Source organism: Lytechinus variegatus, chromosome 14, assembly GCF_018143015.1.
Source record: "Lytechinus variegatus isolate NC3 chromosome 14, Lvar_3.0, whole genome shotgun sequence".
NCBI classification, from domain to species: domain Eukaryota; kingdom Metazoa; phylum Echinodermata; class Echinoidea; order Temnopleuroida; family Toxopneustidae; genus Lytechinus; species Lytechinus variegatus.
Window position 1 is genome coordinate 11,292,067 of NC_054753.1, and position 25,011 is coordinate 11,317,077.

The 25,011-nt window shown below is 37.3% G+C and overlaps 1 protein-coding gene across 1 annotated transcript; it reads right to left on the reverse strand.

The window, feature by feature from the left end:
- Positions 1-1,400: 1,400 nt before the first annotated feature.
- On the reverse strand, positions 1,401-24,986 carry LOC121427552. Its single transcript, XM_041624001.1, has 12 exons — positions 24,858-24,986; positions 19,862-20,033; positions 18,811-19,035; positions 10,837-10,977; positions 10,090-10,449; positions 9,349-9,591; positions 8,476-8,826; positions 8,153-8,258; positions 7,102-7,239; positions 3,390-3,488; positions 2,902-2,993; positions 1,401-2,403 (listed from the first exon to the last, which is right to left on the reverse strand). Exons 2-12 carry the CDS (start codon positions 19,937-19,939, stop codon positions 2,215-2,217), a joined length of 2,022 nt encoding a protein of 673 aa, XP_041479935.1. The 5' UTR covers positions 19,940-20,033; positions 24,858-24,986; the 3' UTR covers positions 1,401-2,214.
- Positions 24,987-25,011: the final 25 nt, after the last annotated feature.

Genomic DNA, 25,011 nt, shown 5'->3' on the forward strand with positions numbered 1-25,011 from the left:
ATGGAATAGAGCATGAAATTCGTTGCCTCATGTGAAAAGGTATTGTTCTAAGAATAGCTGAGTTGATTGTGTGTAAAACTTGCATAAATTATATATCATGATCCGGTGTATTTAATACAGTATTCTTTGTATTTGCAATGAACCTATGTTGATTTGTGTTGTTCTTGTTATTATTATGCTACGAAATGATTGAAATTGATTATGAATAAATGAATTAAAATGATGTATGAAAACTATTCGATTGGCTCATTTTTGAATTATGTAAATGTTACGATCTCATCTTGCTAAATATTGGTGACGGGTTCAAGTAGTATGGGAAGTAAAATGTACAAATTCACAGTCATGTAATGTACTTTCCATGTCGCATTATTATCATGGCTTTCAATTCAAAATATTATATTCTAAAATTCGAAGCAATTTTAAGTCGGTAGACACAACTATACAGGACGAGATATATATAATATCAAATAATAAATACATCAAGCACAATGGCAAGAGATACATGACATGACATCATCTATATATATAAATAAATACATATGACTTACAAATAGAAGAATATGTGTTTTCAAATATCATAAACCATATTTTTAAGAACATCTTTTCTTGTGCCGTTGGGGGTCAGTGAAGTGAAAAAGGTCGAGATTTTTCGAGCAAGTACACTGTAAAACTGTGGTGTTAAAACTGACACAAGTTGGTTTTAATAGAGGACCATACCCTGAGGTGTTAAAGTTACACCCTAGAGATTAAACATAACACCATAAAGTGTAAATGTAACAACCAATGGTGTCAATTTAACACCTGTGTAAATAACTGGTTTGGTCCTCTATGTACATCGGTTAACACCTCAGTTTTTGCTGTGTAAGTTGACGGAAGTGTTTAAAGGTCAAGTCCACCTCAGAAAAATGTCGATTTGAATCAATAGAGAAAAATCAGACAGGCACAATGCTGAAGATTTCATCAAAATCGGATGTAAAATAAGAAAGTTATGACATTTCAAAGTTTCGCTTATTTTTAACAAAATAGTTACATGAACGTGCCAGTTACATCCAAATGAGAGAGTCTATGATGTCACTCACTCACTATTTCTTTTGTTCTTTATTGTTTGAATTATATAATATTTCAATATTTACGAATTTGCATGAAGCACAAAATGTTAAAATAATGGAATTCCACATGTTCAGGGAGGAATGAAACTTCATTGCACATGACAACGACGAGAAAATCAAAATATCTCGTACTTCAAACAATAAAAAACAAAAGAAATAGTATGTGAGTGACATCATCGACTCTCTCATTTGGCTGTAACTGGCTCGTTCATATAACTGTTTTGTGAAATGAAGCGAAACTTAAAAGTGTCATCACTTTCTTATTTTACATCCGATTTTGATGAAATTTTCAGTGTTATGCTTGTTGAATTTTTCTCTTTTTATTCAAATCAAGTTTTTGTTGGGGTGGACTTGCCATTTAATCGATACTCCATCCCTTCAAGATTGCGGTAATCATTTTAAAACAAAAAGAGAGGGTGCAACAAATAACCTGTGACATACCATCAAATCGATACCTCATAGGCCTTCGATACAATGCAGTGTCTACTACTTTGTCATTGTCTCACTAAAATTTGTAATATGCAAAATATTAGATAATTATGTACAGTAATGTAAGTTGAACGTAACCCTCCCATTTATTGTCAATTTTGGTACTTTTTAATAGAAATTTCAATCTACAAAATTAAAAGGAATAAGCGCTGTAAAATCAGAAGTTTATTATCCGTCCTTTTGTTCCCTTTTCTAGCTGTGGCAATGTCCCGCCATCCTTCCCTTCTCTTACTCTCTCTATCTCTCACACACTTTCTCTCCCCAAATCTCCCCCTCTCTGGTTTCCTCACACCCCCTTTTCTTTCACCCAATCCCCTCTCTCTCATTTCCACTTTTCATCTTCCTTCCTCTCTCTTTCCTCTTACACCCTATTGCTCACTCCTCTCATCCAATGACTGCTCTCAACACCCTTTTTTCATCCCACTGCATAATAATTTTCCCGCCCTCATCCTACTCCTATTCCCATGTCGGTGCCCCGTAACACAAAATGTAGCAATTGATTATGAGGTTTATTTTTTAAATTGATCATACACAATTGTCAATGCAATCAATTATAGAAACCAGCCTCATAATCAATCGCTAAGCTTTATGTTAGAGGGTCCTGAATGATATCTCCCTAGTAGTCAAGAATGCCTATGGGTGGTGGAGGATCTTCGGGGACGTTCAGCGTCAAATCACAGTCACTGTGGGCGTCACCGTCGGGCTGGTCCTCCTGGACATTCTCCTCACTGGAGCTAGAAGATCCGATGGTCCCCGCGATCGCGACTCGACCTGTCAACCAATAGGTCGTCATCGTACCTTTGTCCTTATGAGATAAAGAAAGACAAGAAAATACGATGAATATGCAGTATAACGACTGAAATTTGGTTGTTAGAACGCCCCGAGTTCTTTCGGGAATTACTTCAACTAACAAAACAGGGTTTTTGGATTGAGTTGATAAACTTTCCTATTTTAATGTGAGGAAACCGAATATTATGCACAATTATGTGTAAAATAAATGATATCTTTTAATAAATGAATCTTTTAATCAAAATGACAAAATACACTGCAACGACTCCCGCTCCCAGGGGCGTTGCTCCTGGGGGAGCGTGGGCTACCGCTCCTAGATTTTTTTTATTTTTCAAATAATGAACAAAAGAAAAGAGGAAGAAGAAAGACAAGAATCAAAAGAGAGGTGTGGATTTGGATTGCACACACTTAAATTTTTGGGCAACATACTGTCCACTATGTTGGGTAAAGTATGTTGGTAAAAAAATATACATATATGTTCTTGGCAATTATTATCCAATTGAGCAATACTCACCGTCAGTAGCACCTCGCCTCGGCGAACCATAGTGTATCCGCCCGTTATCTTGAGAATACGATGACAATCATCACTAATCTGAATTCGATTTGCTGAGAGAACGGGAGTAAAAAAACAATTACATAACGTCTCACTCGAAGAATAAGCAACTGGCTTACTAAAGAATAAACAACCAGTACGTTCATGACCCAACGATCAATCTAAAGCCCCTGCGTGCGAAATCTGAAACCCGTCACCCATTTTCCCATCATCCCAATACAGATTAATTCAATCCAATCCAAAGAGTATTTCGTATAAAACATCTTTTCCTTGCGGTCATAAAACTTTTCACTCCTTGCTCCATATCATGTTGGTCACTCAACTGAAATATTAATTCAAAAGAGACTAGTTGAGCGATAAAAACAGTCAAAATTAACAATCTAAACGAACCGAAAATCATTTTTACATAAAGGATTTAGACTGAAACCTTCCAGTGATGATATACTTACGTAATCCATTCGACTCCATCTTTGATGCGATATTGACGGTCTCACCAAAAAGACAGTACCTTGGCATTTTGGATCCGACGATACCAGCTACAACTGGCCCTACGTTAGGAAATGAAGGAAGCAGACAATTGGATGAAACAAATGAATATCAACAAAATATATAGGAAATGTATAAATAAAATAATTTGCACTTGTCATTGTCACCTTCCCCTTCCGTAATATGTATATATCTATTTCGCACAGATCGGTCAATATTATTCGCTGGCATAACCAAGTAAAAGCAAACAACAATGGTCGTGTTTCAAGATGCTTACTTGGTGAAATCATGACCTTGTCCAGCATGTTATCTACATTTGGATGACCAATGAAAGTCCGGTTTCGAAAAAAGTCGAATGATGTCGAGCGCCCTCATCATTCTTTTCAATAAGGATTCTTTTCAATAAGCAATGGTTTATTTTCAGACGTTCGAGGGAGCGTCCGTGATGCCATGGTGTAGCAGTACTGATTCTCGCCTTATAATCAGAGAGTCGTTTGTTCGAATCCCATGGAGGCACTAGCGTCCTTTAGCAAGGCTCAATTCATTAACTTTCACTCTCCATCCACGTACTATTGGTACCAAGTAGGTTGCGAACGTCAGAATCATTCACTGCTCTTTGCTGGAGAAATCCACAGAGATTGGAGATTGTGCATACACTGGCGTAGCTAGGATTTTTTCCGGGGGGGGGGGGCACTGGGGGTCCTTGCTTTTTCAGGGGGGGGCGCACCACTTTTTTTCCGGTGTGTGTGTGTATGTGTCACAAGGGCGGATCGACTTTCGCCAATAGGGGACGGGACCCGAAATAATCTTCACCTATTTTCCCTGATCAGTCACTTCTTAGTTTTATTCTTATAAAACAACATAAACATGAAATAATCTCATAAGCCTCATAAAACAATTTTAAAAGCAATTTTTTTACTTTCATGTATTTTGTCCTGAAAATTTAATTTTCTGGGCAATGTTATATGTGATCCTGAACAAGATTCGTATGTAACTAGATGGTTACTGCGAACGCCAAGCGCGAGCAGAAATTTTTATTAACTGTTCTAGCATTATCGAAAAGGGACCTGTTAAGGACTGCTTACAGTCACCCAAGAAGACGGTATATATTTCAATAATGCGAGCGCGAAGCGCGAGCAAATTTTTTTTGGCATTCCGACCTAAAAAAATGGTCATTCTAAGCACTTTTTGTATTGATAAATGGGATAGGTATGTAACTAAACAATTGATGCGAGCGCGAAGCGCGAGAGGAAGAAAATTGAGATTTTAGACCTAAAAGCGGGGCCACTCATTCATATTTTGTAAATCATAAATAGGATATAGTTAATTGGGTATCATTAATAATGCGATCGTGAAGCGTGAGCAGACAAATATTGATATTCTGATGTGAAACTGGATAATTTAAGTACACTTTAAATAAAGAGCATGCAGGCTATCGCGCATGTTTTAGATTTAGACCTAGAATCTGGGCATTCTGAATACATTTGTTCAATGGAACATTATGGAATACACGTAGACAATAGGAACTTGGCAAATCAAACAATGTGACCACGCAGCGTGAGCTTAAAATGCTGATATGTAGACAATAAACCGGACATTTTACAGAGCTTTTACAAATTTGTAAAAGAAAAAACAATGAAAGCTCGATGTTCGAATTAAAATATGTTTTGTACATTGACTTTAAAACTTGCTCCATATCAGCAAATTGAGCAAGATATGAATCTTATCGCAAAGATTTTATATAGTAACATGAAAGATTTTTTTGCAAGTCTTTCCCTCACATTATTTCATTCACTCGTTTTCGTTATCTTATTTTCCTTTTTTTTTTCTTCTCTCTTTCTTCTTTTCTTTTTTTTTCTTCTTTTTCTTTTTTTTGCTCTGCCAATATTTTTCAGGGGGGTACCTGGGGAAAGCACAACAAATTTCAGGGGGGGGGGGGGAGGTGCCCCCCGGCCCCCCGTAGCTACGCCACTGCATACACTGTATGCTGGCAAGTCAGAAGACAATTACTGGGCTAATGATATCCGTAATGCGCTTAGATACGTCGTTCTGATGCGATAAGCGCTAAACAGCGGAAGGAATCATAATAATAATATTAATAGTTACATATCTATAGCGCCTAATACCCTTCGTTTCTAAGCGCTTTACATCGTGATTAGCATCAATGTACCAGGGTCGTCATATCCTTGCTTGCCCGCACACGATGTATGCACTTTCTCCACTTCCTGGGGAGCATTCCGACAAGAGTTCTAAGATTCGTTTGCTACGTATCGTTACATAGTCTTTCGCACCCTAACCTACCGGGTACCAATTTAACAGCCGTATACTGACGAGGCCGCTGTGGGATTCGAACAAACGACCCTCTGATTACAAGGCGAGAGTCAGAACCGCTACACCACGACGCGTCGTAACGCTTCCATCATTCCCGACCTTTCGTTTGAGGACGCGGCCGCTTATTTACAACGGTAGTTGACTTTGGAAGGGACTTTTTGGGCCCGTCATCATGGTCGTAAAACTCAGTCCTGCAATGCAAATTGTGTGACATGAGATTTTTTTTTCGTTTCGCATCTGCGACGGAAACATTCAATATGCGTTTCGTGTGCAAAATTCTGGTTGCTACTATGGTAACAGCGATTTATCCGATTGAGGACGACTTTCCAAAGCCACATTTGACTCCTCCTAGAGCTCGAGAGGCCGCCCGGGGGGCCCACTTCCATTGATTAGTGGATACCAGTAGCGACCACCCGTAAAGGGGGACAGAGTGGGCAGGTACGTTACGTATATAGGCCTATGTAACGTTATATGGGTGTCAAAACGATGTTTAAAATGCTGAAAAATAAGGGATATATATCCAATAATTGTAGGGTTTCACAAGCTAAATACTTGTTAAGAAAAGCATTTTCATAATCTGGAAAAGAATTGTTTCCCTTGTTTAGCATGTTTAGGGTACTTTTCGAAACCCCATGGTCGTGCCTGGTATCCACTCATCAATGGAAGTGGTCCCCCGGAATTTGAATCTAATCCCCATTTCTGGGGAATGTAAAACATAATGCCCCTCACATCGTGTGCGAGAGGCATATCGTTTGTGTATAAGGAGTAAACAAAAGAAACAAAGAAACAAAAGGAAACGAGTTCAAAGGTATCGCATATGATGTGTACATATCAACGCATGCGAAATGTTCGGCTGGAGAGGTTGATCTTATCCATGAAATCAATTGCCAGTGATCCACCAATAATCCACATTAAATGTAATATCGATTCGATGGACTGTAATGATCTATATTTAAGCCTTCATTCAGTAAGTTTTTCCTCACTCAATATGTTCTCGATTTGTTTGAAAAACCACTTTCTTATCCATGTCATAAATCTATTTTAGGTCCTGCATTTTGAATATCTCCAGCCATCAGTCGTAATATACATGCATGTATGCGGTACGGGTGTCGCGGAAAGGGATTTTGCACACGAAAAGCAGATTTGTAGGGCCTGTAACCCCCCTGTCACACAAAGCTTAGCATTGATCGTAGAGCAGTTTTCTACGTTTGATTCTATTGACTGTAATGCACAATCAATCTTAAAAATCAAGTGTGTGATTAAGCGTTAACTTTTGTGTTAGGGGACCCTAATACTAGCGTCCGTGATGATTGCGAAAGGTCCCAATTATCCGAGTCGACTCACCAGTATGTATTCCAATCCTTAGGGTCATCTTGGTACCAGGACGATGTGGGATCACAAGACCTTTGATACAGTTCAGGAGATCCAGGGCCATCAAAGCTATCTCACTCGCGTGTTTGTTCCCGTTACGCTGTGGTACACCTGGGGTCAGAGAAATGAATATTGAGTTCTCGATCAGAATCTGAGTCCGAAATTTTTATTAATCGATTATTTTTTATCAATGTCATCTCTCTCTCTCTATATATATAATCATTTCATTATTTTTTTAATTCATTATTATTTCACTATTATTATATTTTGGAGTGGTCAGGGGCGATCGAATACTACACTGTAAAAACTGTGGTGTTAAAACTGACACCAAATGGTGTTAATAGAGGACCACACCCTGAGGTGTTAAAATAACACCCTAGAGATTGAACATAACACCAAAGAGTGTAAATGTAACAACCATAGGTGTTGTATTAACACCTATAGGTGTAAAAATAACACCAACAATTTAACACCGGTGTAAAATAATTGGTGTGGTCCTCTATGTACACCGGTTAACACCACAGTTTTTGCTGTGTACGATAATTCAAGTAATGATAAAAAAGAGGATTAAAACGGAGAGGAGGGAATAGGAAAGAAGACTACGAAGACAGAGGCGTCTGCGTAGTGCAACTCTAAAATCGCTATTTGGAGCGCAAAAAATGATGTTACCTCTAATTTGGTCGCCTTTCCCCACCTATCAAAATTCCTTGCCAGCACCCCTGTGTAACCCTTAATGTAAATAGTTTGAACCAGTCACCAATCAGTAGACCAAACCATATACACTATTGGGGAAAAAAGTGAGAATCTGAACTCTTTTGTCCCGTATTTGGATCCCTCGAGAAAAGGGTTCCCCAAACGTTTCAAGGCCAATGAGAACCTTGAATAGTTCCACAAAGAATAAAAAAGTGACTGTTTGAGGCAGTTTACCTTTTAGGGGACATTTAAAGGTTCCAAATACGGGACAAGCAAAGAACCCTCTGAGGATCCTTTTTTTATAAGAAAGTATAATTTATTCACATTTTACCTGATACTACCATGTATGCATCTCCGATCGTCTCGACTTTGTACACATTGTAGGTGTCAATTCTACTATCAAAGTTTGTGTAAACGTTGTTCAACATATCCACCACCTATTCAAAAGGGAGAAAACAAACCATTAATATTTAAACTGTGGTAATAATGTGTAGAGGATCATGCTATTAACCCCCTTATAATGTTCTCTTGCCAACAAGAATTCGAAGTCCAGATTTGTAGTGTATGTGGCGATTCATAGTCCAGAAACGTATCCACAAGACTCAAAAACCTGTCATAATACTAAGTTTATCAAATGTACCAAGGGAAACATACCTGCAGCGGAGAACTTTCCGAGCAGATCCGAGTAAACCCGACTATATCCGAAAACAGAATCGTGGCCGCTGCGAAGTTTTCGGCGTGGACGACCTGGTTACGCTTCAGATTTTCGGCAACCGAAATCGGCAACATTTGATAAAGCAACGTATCTGTCCGCTTCCGTTCTTTGTGAAGCGCTTTGGTTTGGTCAGCCAGAGTAAGAACGTAGTTCTGCATGTTGGAGGTGAGTGATTCGACCGCCTTGATGATGATGACGCAAAGGAACACAACCAGGACCATGATACTGATGCTGACGGCGAGATCAGCGTTGTCGGTGGTCACAGCAGAGTTTAGTTCATTTAGTATTACCTGTATGTATAACAAAAAATAGTAATGATAGTTGGCAATTCAAATATCATCGAACCATTTATGACGTGCATGCAGTGTATGTTATGTTCTCGGTGTTTTGTAATGGGATCGACCTCCATATATGAAATATCATCTCTATTGACCCACTGCCTAACACTTTCGAGTCCTGTGTTTCAACATCGATTATTTATATGATTATGTCTTATTAACGATTTTATCCAATGTAGGTCGTCATCACCTTCATTATGTCATTCAACTGGCAAAGATACTTGTGGTCATCACTTGTCTGTACACTATCAGTGATCACTGAACAGTGGAAATCTATCTTTGTGAGATAATGGAAACATCTCTGCACCTATTTGAAAAAGATATACTACTGTTCTTGGTGATACGATTTTATAAACATCGACTGTTTGCTTTGGGACTTTGTTTTAATAGGACCATGGACCTACTACTCACTGCCACGTCTCAGGAATCAATATTATATTATATCAACCCTTCAGACACCTACAATTCCCATACCTCTGCCATGTTCTTCTGGATATCCCTGAGGATATCAATGTAGATGGTCATGTTGTCGAACCACCATTGTCCCTCTTGCCAGGATGGTTCTCTAGTCGCGTTGTTGTAGGATATGATTGCTCGCATCTCCGTTATCGTGTTCTGGAAGTGGAAGTCGTGGTCGGAGTTCTCGATCGAGTCTTCGAGTATCATTCGGACGAGCTGAGAGTACTTCTGAGATGCCCAAATATTCGACTGACCAACCTATATTGAAAACAGTTTTCCCAGTTAAAGAGATATTCCAGTAGTTGCAGTAGACACTGATTTCATGACAAAGTCTGTAAAACAAGGCTTAATTATCAGTATATCATCGAGGATCTAGATCTGGTACAGTTACATAAACTGAACTTCGTGAAATCTCAAAATCTACACTGAAAAACGTTCAGGCTGAAGATCCCAAACACAGATAAGTGCACGTGGGACAGTGTATAATTATTGCTTTGAATGTCGTGCTCTACCCGAATCCCGTGTTTATTTGCTGATTCCTCAGCAATTACACAATTTCTTCCAGAATCTTTTGGCACATACGTTTTATTTATACAAACAGACACTTTGGTGGTCATTTCATTTTTATATCGTTACCAAAACTAGCATTTACCTTTAAGAATATTTATTTGGTACAATTTGTTGAAATTAGTTTTTTCTTTAGTAAAACGTATATGATGTAAATAACACTTTTAAAAATTGTTCAGATACTGTTACCTGCATCTTCTCCATGTACCAGCGATAATCCGTCAACCGATTGAAACCACCCTGCGTGTAGAACACCGCCCCTAACGTTCGCTCAATACCAGTCTGTTCCATCCCCACGATCAAGAGCTGATAGGCCACCAGTGTCTCCCACAGACCCTGACCACCAGACTTCCCGACGCTCTCGTAGAGCCAGTCAATAAAGAGCTGGATTGCATCGGTGTAGAAGTGGATGACTTCGTAGATTGTGGTGTTATGGATGTCGAGGGTCAGGCGGTATTCGAAGAGGTAGGACATCAGGGCTTCTTTGTTCTGGAACTGTTGGTAGGCCATGGTTCCTTTGACTGGCCAATCGTCCAAACTCTCCAAAACCTGTGGACAGTGAGTCGATACTAACATGACTAGTACAAAAAACATTACCCATGGGGCCAGCTACTGTCTACACAAACCTGAAGAACTTGGTTTCACGGCCATATATGGTCAAAAAGTGAGAAAAAGGGTTAAATAAACGATTAACTTAATCCAGTTACCCATATCAGATGGTGTCCAGGCATATTTTTGCTGTCTTGATGTTCACAACCTCTTACTAGTTGTTGGTAATATTCAACTTGGATAACTTCGATTTCATGTCTTTTGGCAAGTTATTTTCTCCCAATCCAGCTCTAAGAACAATCCTAGATCAGTTGGATTCATACCAAGTGCTGCTCTTACGGACATACCCAATACCACACCACTTGTATAAGTTTACTAAGCCCTTACTTCGTCAGTTAGCGGGTAGGTATTGATAAGAAAGATCTTTCGTTCAGGTCCGGTCGCTGCTGTCTTCTGTTGCATCAAAGAGCTGATGTAAAGAGCGGTCATATCCCTCTCCATTTGTAGACTGTGAACAAGGGTGCCAACCTGAAATAGAACAACGAAAAAGACATGTATCTGAATGAACCTTGTTGAGAATATCGTCAGGGCCGACATCACGGTCATCAGCTCGACTGAACCATATATTATTCCGTTGACATCCAAACCTTTAAACCGACAAATTGTCTCAATCAACCGGCATGTTGTCATAATCCAATGTACAACTGTGTCATGAACGGGAGGGTGTTCGTACGATCCCTGGCCAAATCACACCAAAGACATAAAATGGGACTGTCTACCTTCTAGCAAGGCTCTCACTCCTCCCAGCATTTTAGATCAGAGAAATAGAATAGTAACTTAATGTTTTGGAAGGTGGTTGGGCGAGCAGGTCTTAAAAGCTGAGATGTGTATCCTCATTAGACTTGCTTCTCTGGCATTGCGATCAGATTTTTGCTTAAAGTAATAATAATAATAATAATGTAGTTCTTATATAGCGCATTTCAGACCTGAAAGGACTCTCAATGCATTTTACAAAAATAAGAATTATACAATGTCAGGCGCGGATCCAGGAGGGGGCCGAGCCGGCCCCGGCCCCCCCCCCCCCTATTTTTTGACAACCTGCAGAAAAAGTGTATTCTTTACCTTGATAGAAACTGTGAAAAAAAAGTAAGAAGGAGGTATTATACCCATGATGTGTAATTTATGGCCTCGTAACGGCCGGCCCGACCCCGAAAGGAAACTAGAAAAAGGTGAGGGGAAGAATTGGAAAATAGACTTTATATAACAATTTTCGCTCGCGCTTCGCGCTCGCATTGCCTGTGTAATGAATCCCATTCAAGAGGGTTAAATGACACTAATATATATCCAATATATATACAATATATCCAGTTCTGATATCAATTTGCACACAATGTTTCCAGCTCGCACATCAAGCTTTCATTATTTTGTTTGATTTACATAAATTGTTAATGTGTATCAAAATGGTCAGCTCGCGCTGCGCGCTTGCATTGTTTGATGTTTGAGATACCTATCCTCTGGAAAATCTTACCAAAATTTTTCAAATGCTCCTTCATCATGTCAGTATATCAAAAAATTAAGCTCATGCTTTGCGCTCGCATTTAATTGTTTGAGACACACAGCTTGTTTATTTAAATAAAAACGCGCTTAGGCTGTCCATTTTTCAGGTCGGAAGATCAGAAATTTTGAGCTCGCGGTTCGCACTCTCATTATTTATTTGGTGATACTTGTATCTTCTTCATTAATCACTAAAAACCGTCCTAATTGAGTCACTTTTCACGTTACTGTGATAAAATTTCGGCTCGCGCTTCGCGCTCGCATTCTTTATAATTGGATACTTATCTTTGTGCATGATTATAAAATCGCTCTGAATCTTCAGTTCTAAAGACATGAAATATCAAAGATTTTTAGCTCGCGCTTCGCGCTCGCAATATATATTAAGATCACGTGAGATTTACCTTATATTGTTGATAGCAATAACAACTAACATATACTTAAAACTTCAGTCTTTAGTTAGGACTACCCCCTGAAAAAAACAACCCCCCAAAAAAGCCAGATTGTAGCGGCCAATCAAGAAAAATGTTGATCAAAATATTTTTCGCCCCCCCCTATTGGCGAAAGCTGGATCCGCCCCTGAATGTAAGGAATTACTTAGAATAACAATTGGCAACATCAACATTAATCAGTTACATACATGTATGGCATAAGTATTTGGAAAGGCCTAGTTGAATGCTTCATTAAAAAGAAATGTTTTAAGTTGTGATTTGAAAAGTCCAGGATTATTTTGTGATCGGAGAGTACTGGGGAGGGAATTCCAAAGGGTTGTGGCACTGTAGGAGAAGGACCTTTCGCCATGCGTCTTAGTTCTTAGTCTGGGTACTTGAAGGAGTAGTTGAGTTGATGATCTAAGTGTCCTAGAGGGGGTGTATGGAGAAACAAGTTCAGAAATATATTGAGGGGCAAAACCATGTACAGCATTAAATGTTATTAGAAGGACTTTGAAGCGAATTCGTGATTTGATAGGTAGCCAGTGAAGTTCTTTGAGGATTGGGGTGATGTGGTTGTGTTTCTTGGATCTGGAGACAAGTCTTGCGGCTGAATTTTGGATTCTTTGGAGCTTTGCTATATCTTTGTCCGGGGTTCCGTACAAAAGACTGTTACAGTTATCAAGAAGGGAAGATACAAAAGCATGAATGAGGATCTCAGTGATGCTAGGGAGGGCAGTGATGCTGAAAGTACATTTGCACCATTGGCTCTTTTCTATAAACGGCATGATAAAAAGTGCGTCTTCATCCATTCCTTGTCGACTTATCGAACATTCCCCGATTTTACCGATATCCAAGTTACCAGAGGAAGCATTTTAATGACACGTCCCCAGAGGTAGCTACACAATCAGTTTTATTCCTCATCATAATGCTTTTGACACTGCACTTTTTTTCTTAACCCAGGGAAATTAGTGGGGCTAAGGGGGGGGGGGTTCTTAGCCCCTCCAATTTCCCGGGGTTAAGCTTAGCCCACTTCGTTTTCACACTACGTTTTAGCAAAGTGGGCTAGCACGGTAAATAGTACGGTACTATCTGGTCTTGCAAAAGCAAGGTTAGTCGGCAATATGCTTTTCACACTGCATTTCCTTAACCCTATTCTATCCTTAACCCCATACTATCTTTTTTCGATTCACACTGTCTTTCTTAACCCCATACTATCTGCTCAACCGTGGTTAATGCCTTAACCCCGGACTTTCCCTCAGCTCATGAATACTGATGATTTTACAATTCAGAGCGTGATTAACGTGCAATTCGACTTCTGTGATTGGTTAATGCTTAGCCCCACTTTCCTTAGCCCTGTTTCGTTTTCACACTGCATCTCTTAGCACCGCAATTGTGGTAGCCGGCTAACCCTGCTTTTTTGCAGGGCCAGACAGTACTGTACTATTTACCGTGCTAGCCCACTTTGCTAAAACGTAGTGTGAAAACGAAGTGGGCTAAGCTTAACCCCGGGAAATTGGTGGGGCTAAGACCCCCCTTAGACCAACAAATTTAGGACAAAAAGTGCTGTGTGAAAAGCATATTATTGTGGTGCTAGTACCACAATTCTCGTGCTAAGAGATGAAGTGTGAAAACGAAACAGGGCTAAGGAATGTGGGACTAAGCATAAGCCAATCACAGAAATCGAATTGCACGTTAATCACGCTCTGTATGGTAAAATCATCAATATTCATGAGCTGAGGGATTCAATTCAATTCAATTCATTTATTTATTCAACCATCAAAAGGATAAAAACAGTACAATATACAGTATCAACAAAGTATCAGAAAAACAAACAAACAAATAGATGGTTCGGAGACCCCAGAGAAGCAATGCTTATGAAAGGGGTCACCACGCGATACATTAATACATTACAATTGACAAAATTAAGGAGTAAAAATCCCAGATCAAAATTAAAAGAAACACTCCTGCAGCAGCAAAAAAAAAAAAAAAAAAGAGCTAAAGGGGGGGGGCAGCACTATGTAAGATGTGAGATCATATGCATTCGATCAATAAACAGAAAATAACATTTTCCTGCATAAAGATCTAAATCTTGATAAAGTAGAACTATTTTTTATATCATTTGGAATTTCATTCCATAGTTTGGGGAAGTAAGTCTTAAATGAATTAAAAGCAATGGATGTTCGAACATATGGAGGGCGTAGGCATTTGCTGTGACGAGTATTATGAGAATGGATTTGAGAATTTGAAACAAAAATGTCACTGAAGAGAGGTGGTAAGATTCCGGCATTAAGCTTGTACATAAAAACTAGTGAATTTAATGATATCAGATCTTTTAAAGTTAATAAATTTGATTGTAAAAACAAAGGCTTTGTATGACTATTAAAAGGAGCATTTGAGATAAGTCTTATTGCTTTCTTTTGTAAAATTATTAATTTATCTAAGTGTGTTTTGAATGTATGACCCCATACAATGTTACAGTAATTTAAGTGAGGAAGTATGATACTGTTATAAAGAGTAATTAAAATTGAATGGGGAACAAAATGTCTAATTTTAGAAATAACTCCAATAGATCTTGAAACTTTGGTACAGATTGAATTGAGATGTGGTTTCCAAGAGAGGTGTTCATTAAAAATTACTCCTAAAAATTGAAAATGTTTTACTTGTTTTATATTATGTCCACCAAGAAAAATATTTAGAGAATGAGGAGGGTCCCTCCTGCCTCGAGTTCGAAAAATGATATACTTTGTTTTGTCTAAATTCAGAAAAAGTTTGTTGCAAACGAACCAATTGTTTAATTTTCTTAATTCATTGTTTGCTGATGAGACAAGATTATTTATTTTTTTGTGAGATAATGTGACTGTTGTGTCATCAGCAAACAATGAAAAGTTTAGAATTGGGGAGCTATTAATTATATCATTAATGTAAACAAGAAACAGGAGGGGACCCAACACAGAGCCCTGAGGAATTCCACAAGATATGTCTCTGTGTTGAGATTTGACACCATTAATCACCACATGTTGGTTTCTATTAAATAAATAATTAAGAAACCACTGAAGGGGAATTCCTCGAACTCCATAATATTCTAATTTTTTTAACAATATGTGGTGATCAATGGTGTCAAAAGCCTTAGACAGATCCATAAAGACACCAAGGCAAAAATTACCATCATCTATTTCTTTTGAAATTTTGTTAAATAAATTTAGGACACCAAGGTCAGTAGAAAAGTTCTTCCTAAATCCAAATTGTTGAGGTATTAAAACATGATTAACTGTTAGAAATTTGTACAACCTGGTATATACTAACTTTTCTAATAACTTGGAAAAGAATGGTAATAAAGCAATTGGACGGTAGTTTACAATGTCATGTCGATCACCCCTTTTAAAGATGGGAACAACTAAAGCAGTCTTAAGCTTATCTGGCACTATTCCTTGTGATAAAGATTCATTTAAGATATAACAAAGAGGGTTTACAATGGAATGAATACACTTCTTTATAACACGACCAGCAATAGAGTCAGGACCAGGTGAAGCAGAAGTTTTCATGGACGACAGAACATTAATTATTTCAGTATTGGAAGTGGGATTAAAGAATAAAGAAGAAGGTACAGGGTTTGATAAATAGTCAGTGAAATGAGAGACGGGATTAGGAATCTTTTCTTGCGTGGTTTTACCAACATTAACAAAATACTTGTTAAAAGCTTCACTGATTGATGTTTTACTAAAAATCTTTTCATGGTTAAAATACATATGAGATGGAAGTGAGTCTTTCTTTTTACCTAATATATTATTAATTTCAGACCAGGTTTTTTTCATATCGCCTTTTGTTTTGCTAAATAGGTTTTCATAAAAGATTTTTTTACACTGGCGAATAGTACAGGTTAATGTATTTTTATACTCAGTATACTTATTTCGACTTTGAGAGTCTCTTTTTTTATATAGCAACAATAAAGTCTATGTTTTCTTTTGATAGATTTCATGATACCATGAGTAATCCAAGGTTTATTGTACTTTTTTATTTTAATTTTGGTTAAAGGAAAACATTCAGAGTATAGGGAAGTGAGTTTATGAATAAATAGGTCATATGAGACATTAACATCTGAATTACTATAGATTGGTGACCAGTCGATTAATAGAAGCTTTCTCTGAAATGTCAATATTTTTTCTTCAGGTATAATACGTGACTTACAATGATGCAAATGAATTGGAATAGACATGGTGTCAGTAATATGAAAAATTGGAAAGTGATCCGAAAGATCAGAATAAATTACACCACACTTATTGTTCATATCAATACAGTTAGTAAAAATGTTATCTATTAACGTAGCAGAGTGCCTTGTCACACGTGTAGGTTTGTTAATAGATGGAAAAAGGCCACATGAAAAAAGAGTATTTAAGAATTCATTTGTCTTGTTGTCAACGTTATAATTGATTAAGTTAATATTGAAATCACCTAATAGATAAATGTCCTTTTTTGAGTAGTTAATGTCAGTAAGAATATTTGAAAGTGTTTCGTTGAATAAAGTTATATCAGTATTGGGTACTCTGTAAATGCAACCAACTACAAGAGATTTCTTTTTTGGTTGATTAATTTCAACAAAAACAGTATCACAGTGATCTTTACTTAATGATATCATATTGCACAAGTTATAATCAATGCCATCTCTTATATACAATGCTACACCTCCTCCATTTCTACCAACTCTATCAGTGTGAACAAGGGAATATCCATCAATATTATACATATCAATTGAAATATTATCACGAAACCATGTTTCAGAAATCCCGACAGCGGTAAATTTATAATCTAGAGATTTCAGAAGAAGCTGTAAGTCGTCAAAATTACGAACAAGACTTCTGGAATTAACATGTAATATAGAAAAGTTGTCACAAGTAGAATGATACTTAGGGAAAAATTTATCAGAAAATATATATTTACAGGAAACATTGTTTACATTGTTTACATTAAATGGAGATTGAAAGCTACTTATATCATTATAGTCATTCTCAGATTCATTCAAAGTAAAAGGATTAATAGCCAAGGCATGAAAATTGTCCTCATCAATAGACTTATCTAAATGAAAGAAAGTAAAAATTGAGAAAACAAATTCTTCATTGCTTACATAATGGTTAAAAGGGAATAATATAGTATTGCAGGAATCACAAAATGCATTTTCATGATGAGATTTAAGTTTGGAACAGTTACTGCAGGTGAATAAATTACTTATCATAAAAAGCGTTCAATAACAAGGAATACAAATACAATCAAGTACATGGGAAAGAAATACTCTATAGACAGAGAGAAAAAAAATTGAAATTGGGGAAGAGCTGCAGAGAGTGTTAAAAAAAAATAAAAATAAAAAAACACTTAACAATCAAAGAACAACAAATCAATAACAGTTTTAGACTTCAACAGTAAAAACAGTGTAGTAAGCTGTAGAGGTGAGTCAATGCAGGCAAAGTTTGTTTCAAGTAAGCCTGGATAAGTGTGCGTTGAGTTCAATGAGCTGCTCAAGTTCAGTTTTGTTCTTTATTAGATGTTTCTTTTTGGTGGTACCATTTGACACAAGTACAAAGATTCGTCCATCCACTGACCAAGCAGTTTCCACTACCTTAGATGTCTTAGCAGCATGGAGAAGTTGTGCATTTTGAGCAGTCAGATCTTCTTGAATCGATTGCCCTTTTCCAGCGAGCTTCCGACGTTGCCTAAGAATCATCTGGCGGGTCCTGTACGAGGCAAACTTGGCAATTATCTGTCGTGGAGGATGGGATCTTTCTGTGCTTTCAGCCACTCCAGATCTTGATGATTTAGTTCTTGAAGTAATCCTGTGGCTCCTCTCGATGTCGTTCCTCGCCAGCTGAACTCCAAGAACTTCAGAAGAGAGCTTCATGATGATGTCATCTGTATCTTCTTGGGGAGACTCTTGAAAGCCAAAAAACCGAAGGCAATTTCTGCGAGAATATTGTTCCTGGGCATTGAAGTCATGTTGAAGCTTCTTGATACTTGATTTCTGGGTTTCTATCAAGGATTTCATGTCGTTCATATCATGGGTGTATCGTTCGACTTTGACCTCAAGATCAAATAACCTTGACTCCTGTTTCTCTACCTCAGTACGTAGTTCAGATAGTTGTTTATAAACCTGACTCTCAACAAGGGCAAGAAAAGTTTTATCCAACAAAATGTCTTTAATAACAGATGTCACTAAACTCCGGGGTTAAGGCATTAACCACGATTGAGCATATGGGGCTAAGAAAGACAGTGTGAATCGGAAAAAAAATAGTATGGGGTTAAGGATAGTCCGGGGTCAAGCTGGGTTAAAGAAATGCAGTGTAAAAAGCATATAAGTCAACGACATTCAACAAGAAAAGTCGCCATTTACCTGTCGACTGAAGCGAACGTTCCTTCGGATCTCACTGGCGTCCACGCTCTTCTTTAAAGTAGCTATAAGATCGGAGATGGCCAAGGCTGTCAGGACAATGATAGGCATCAGGGTCAGTGTCAACATCTTAATCATCTGACGTCTCTTTCCGTTTGGTGTCAAGGGGGTGGCTGAGCATAGCATCTTGTTGGAGTCTTGGATAGCCTCTCGCACCGAGGTTTCCACCTGTAAAAGTCGAAAAAAAAAATAGTATCTCAGAAAGCGTAACCGGCTTTTCAGACAGAAGCCCATGAAAATAAAAGCATCACATCGTAACCATCGATTTTATAATGCAAAAGAAAAAAAGGAAAGAAAAAAATGCGACCTGGTGGGTGTTTCATAAAGCTGTTCGTAAGATACGAATGACTTCACGCACAACTGGTGATCCTTTCTCATTCCAAGTGATAAATCTCTATGTTATTGAGTTAGAACCTAAGATCATGTTCCAGTCATGCGTAAAGTTGTTCGTAACTTTACGAACAGCTTTATGAAACAACCACCAGCTCTGTCGCCTCGCTTACATAAAGTTATTAAATATGTCACAACCCATTCGATCCCCCACCCGCACATGGGGTGGGGCGAAAAGTGGTTACCGAACATTTATTGTGATTTGATTATCATACTGCGCAAAACGAGATCGAAGCCTTCTTATTGTTGTACTTTAGATTATCTTATATTATGTAAGAAATTTTCCATGATTATATTAGATAAAAATGATCGAATCTTATTTTCTTCTTTTCAAAATTAATTATATTATTTATTTTTGACCCAAGTTCGCCAAAATTATTTTTTAAAATCCCCACCGTTTTCTGCATTGCTCCTTTTATGTTCTATGTTCTAATATTCTTGACCTACTATATGTCTGTTTTACTGTGAAAGAATAAATCAAAGAAACAATATTATTTCAGTGCCAATATTACTGGTTTATATATATTATGATTAATCAACAACGCAGTACTTTGTGCAAGTCTTACAACAAAAAAGAAGCTGAATGAAATTTAGTTCGCCAAACCTGACTCATAGATCCAAGACTTGATGCGATACTCATCACCCTCTCCCCCGCCATCCTCCTGGCTTCTGGATCCTCCATTTTCCGTTGGACTGCGAATATTCTCTCCGAAAAACTTCAGCATCAATTAATTAGCATAAAAGACAACACGAGCATCTTATCTGCTTATCCAATACTGTAAGACAAAGGTAGGAGGTTACCAATTGTGTATTCATTCATTACATTATTAAATCATTTCCAATCAAATGATAAATGGTGGCAATAATATTTGGCAAATTGTTAAAAAGAATGTTACTATAATAAATTGATAATTAGATAGATCAAGATAAAGTCTTATTTGTTTGATCGTCTCCAGAAAGGAACAGTAATGGGTTCTTTGTCACAGACATTCCCTCTCCGATGGGGTGTTCCACAAGGGTCGGTTGTGGGCCCTTTGCTTTTCACCCTCTACACTGGACCTCTTTGCGATGCGATTGCTTCCCATCATTGCATACATCATGTTATGTATGCTGATAATAACCAGCTGTATCTTGTTATGAGAGCAGATGACGACGACAGAAATGGTGCCATATATAGACCCCGATATAGACTCAGAGTGTTTACGTGATATCAAGTCTTGGTCCGTAATCAACAACTTGAAGCTCAACGAAGCAAAGACTGAAATGCTGCATATATTATCCCGGTTCAGGCAGCAGCGTGATGATATCTCTCCCCTTGGTCTGTCTGGAACGTGCGCTCAAAACTCAGATTTTGTCTGTGATCTCGGTGTGATTTTTATAGACAATCACCTTTCTCTTGCACAACACATCCGCAACAAGTGCAGGACTGCTTCTTGAGGTATAGCTAGGATTGGCCGAATCCGCAAGTACCTCAACACTACATCTATTGAAAACCCCATCCATGCATTTGTTTCTTCCCATTTGGATTACTGTAATATCCTCCTAGCCGGTCTTCCCCAATCCCATATTGCTCCCCTCCAACGGATCAAGAATACAGCATCCAGATTGGTTTCCGGACTAAATAACATGAACACACCACCCCAATCATGAATTCTCTACATTGGTTACCAGTTCAGCAACGCATTGTCTACAAAAATTTTCCTTCTAGTCTACAAGTGTATCCATAATCAAGCTCCCTCTTATTTACAGAACCTCGTCTCCCTCCGATCCTCATCAGCATCCAGATGTCTCCGCTCCCACACCACTGCACATCTTCAACTGCTTTCCGGACCAAAAACTCAAACCAACTACGGTGACAGATCCTTCTCAGTTATTGCCCCGAAGCTCTGGAACAATCTCCTCATTAATGTACGTGAGGCATCTCGTTAGAACTGTGTAAGTCCCTCCTTAAAACCCACCTCTTTTCATAGGTTTCACTTGCCTATTTTTTCGCTTCTTTGTGTTCTGTATGAAATTATTATTATTATAATTATTCTGTATGAAATTATTATATATTATTTGCATTATCATATTGTGTTCAGATTTTTTTTAAGTCGGATTGTATGGTTCGTTTTAGCATGGATGTTTAAGGATTATTTATATTTACATACATGATTATCGACCCGTTATATTTAAGTTGAGTATTCACCGATTATCTCTTTATTCGTACGTAAAATTAATTTTTCGTAATGGTGTTTTCACTTTAAGTTCCTTTGTTTTTTTTTTCTAAGATGTCTTGTATTTCCCCTTTCTTTCTTAGTGCTTTGAAACTTTTGTATAAAGTACTCTATAATTTTTGTATATTATTATTATCATGCATTCATTCATTTGTCCAGTTATTTTCATGATTCATTGGGGACTATATATCTACATTAGAATTTAGAAATAATATAAAGAAAGTTCTGTGACAAATAATGATTTGTTGGTAATACATGTCATAAAAAAAACCCACTGAAACTTTTAATGCTCCTCGTCACTTCGTCATATTTGTCATCTTTAGGAATAATTTTTTTTTGCTCCATAACTTTAAAATAACTGTAGTGTCTGAATCATCTTTAAACTTTTTTTTTAGTATTTCGTTTTAAGTAATAAGTAATACTAGCAACACTAGGTTACAAAATGTCAACGATAGTTTTACTTGGATGTCGGTGTGGGAGATGTTGGCTATTGTGGGAGTAAACCCGGAAGGAAGTAAGGATAAAATTCAAGATTATGAAAGAAGTGTGACAAAAACGCCTTTGAAACTATAAAATCGCATATTTTGAGGATAGTGACAAATATAATACATGGGCCTTATTTGTCTAGTTAATTGTCATTTAATTTTAAGGGGCTGAAATTAAAAAAATAGCACATTTTTATACGTAAATTTGGTGCTCAATTTGATTTTAAAAAAGTGAAAATTTTTTGAGTCGTTAAATATTTGTGGTGATTTATTTTTTCGTAATCAAAATATGCACGCCACTTACTAATTTCAATTTTTTAAAGAGAGGGGGAGTGTGTGTGTGTGTGTGCGGGGGGGGGGGTGCGCGAACGAGTGTGTGTGTATATGTGTTTGTGTGGACACTTGATTTATCTACACAACATGGCTTCTTATAACTTCATTTAATTACACATCCATGTTTGTCCGCTCCACCACATCACATCCTTAGGTATAGGCCAACTTAAAAAAAAACCCACGCAGACAGTGAAACCGTACAAGATTTGGTATGACGACGGTTGTTATAGCAGCAAAGAAATTGTTTCTCTTTTAAGCAGAAAAGCGTTATCTCCTTGTTCCGTAAAATTCAGTTCAGTTCAATGATCAACATTTACTGACTTCAAAATATAACAAGTGGAATGCCTCTGGCCGTCTCACCTGCATCACGCGGTTCAATATAGCAGCAGTGCTGACTTTGAAAACTACTCTAACTCGCACAAGATGTTCAGTGATACATGGTTACTCTTATGTCCACTTTTTATGAACTAGACCAATAAACTTACAGAGATATGATGGTTATTCAACAAAAAAAAACCCAACATGGCCAAAGTTCATTGGCCTTACATGACCTTTGACCTTGATCATGTGACTTGAAACTCGCACAGGATGTTCAGTGATACTTGATTACTCTTATGTCCAAGATTCATGAATCAGATCCATAAACTTTTAAAGTTATGATGGTAATTCAACAGTTACACCCAATTCGGCCAAAGTTCATTGACCTTTGACCTTGGTCATGTGACCTGAAATGCGCACAGGATGTTCAGTGATACTTGATTACTCTAATGTCCAAGTTTAACGAACTAGACCAATAAATTTTCAAAGTTATGATGGTAATTCAACAGATACCCCCAATTGGCCAAAGTTCATTGACCCTAAATGACCTTTGACCTTAATCATGAGACCTGAAACTTGCACAATATGTTCAATGATGCTTGATTACTATTATGTCCATGTTTCATGAATCAGATCCATAAACTTTCAAAGTTATGATGGGAATTCAACAGATACCCCCAATTCGGCCAAAGTTCATTGACCCTAAATGACCTTTGACCTTGGTCATGTGACATAAAACTCACGCAGGATGTTCAGTGATAATTGATTAACCTTATGTCCAAGTTTCATGAACTAGGTCCATATATTTTCTAAGTTATGATGACATTTCAAAAACTTAACCTCAGGTTAAGATTTCGATGTTGATTCCTCCAACATGGTCTAAGTTCATTGACCCTAAATGACCTTTGACCTTGGTCATGTGACATGAAACTCTAACAGGATGTTCAGTAATACTTGATTAACCTTATGGCCAAGTTTCATGAACTAGGTCTATATACTTTCTAAGTTATGATGTCATTTCAAAAACTTAACCTCAGGTTAAGATTTGATGTTGACGCCGCCGCCGTCGCCGTCGGAAAAGCGGCGCCTATAGTCTCACTCTGCTACGCAGGTGAGACAAAAATCATCATGAATTTGATAAATTTAAAAGGCAGTAAATCAGCAAACTGAACAAACAATCCAATTATTAGCAAAATAACTTAAGGTGAGGAAGATAAAAACAACTATTTTAGTCGAATTTGTTACAATCCCCCCCCCCCCCCATACAAAAAATACCCTTTCTTACAATTTTTTTCAAATAGTGCAATACGGTATAGATATCATTGGAATACTCGTCTTCGTCCACTTTATTTATTAATGGACTGCTTTCAGACATTCATTTTTTCTTTCAATTTATTTCTTTATTTTAAATTGTACCCAAGGGAATTAGATTAACGGAAAGAAATATTTGCCTGGTCAGATGTCATGTTATGGCCAAAACGAGATGAATATTTTAATTATTGCTAATCATTCCTTTCTCATTAATCATAAATCAATGGACATTAAAAAAAGTTAACTGCTTGATTGCTGGGTAAAATATTAAGTGAGATACCATTCACGGTTGAATCATATTTTACCCAATCAACAACAGGTTCTCTTTTAGATTGAAATTCACCATCATTCAGAATTCTGTTGTATAAATATTTCAGTACACCATGCGTAAACTCACTTCGTTATTCTTGATTTAGTAAAAGGGTTATGAGTATCAATAATCATGATAATGGTTAAGCTATAAAGTAAAGATCTTACAATGAATTATTATCTATCCATGACATGAAAAAGAGAGGCGGGAACACACAACCTTGCGGAGAATCAGAAATTGGAATAATGTTCGTGCAAAACACAGTGTCCCTTTCAATAAATTAAGTAAACGGAAGGATGAGAAAATAAACATTTTGATTCATTTTGATGAGCAAAACTGGAACATTGACATTCTTTATTTTGATTCACATACAGAAACATTAAAGTTAATAATATCACTTGGCTTATATCAACGAAATGTTCATCCTCCTATGAATTAAGTACAGTGGATGGACTTGGATAAATGAATGTTCGTATAATAACCACGGAGGAAAAAGTTCATAATCATATAACAAATGAAATATGAATGTAGTCTCATCCTCCTGGTTATGAAATAAAAACGAAAGAAATATATGTAAATGTGGCAAATGTAAACATACAAAGTATAAATAAAAGAACTATAACTTACATAATGCAATTTCGTGATTAACTCCTAGCTTCGAAACATTTCAAAGAGTGAAAAGACACAATGCAATTTCGAGTATCGACGTAGCACCGTCAAGAGTCAAACAATATGGCGGCTGGAAAAGAGGATGTTCTACAAAATAGTTCATTATTCATTT

Excerpts from the sequence above, each read along its gene's own strand:
- LOC121427552 (XM_041624001.1), bottom strand. The coding sequence starts at position 19,939 with ATGGAGGATCCAGAAGCCAGGAGGATGGCGGGGGAGAGGGTGATGAGT. Across the intron at positions 8,259-8,475 it reads CGGAAAGTTCTCCGCTGCAG|GTGGTGGATATGTTGAACAA; the intron begins GTATGTTTCCCT and ends CCTTTTGAATAG. Across the intron at positions 2,994-3,389 it reads GATGGAGTCGAATGGATTAC|CAAATCGAATTCAGATTAGT; the intron begins GTAAGTATATCA and ends CCGTTCTCTCAG.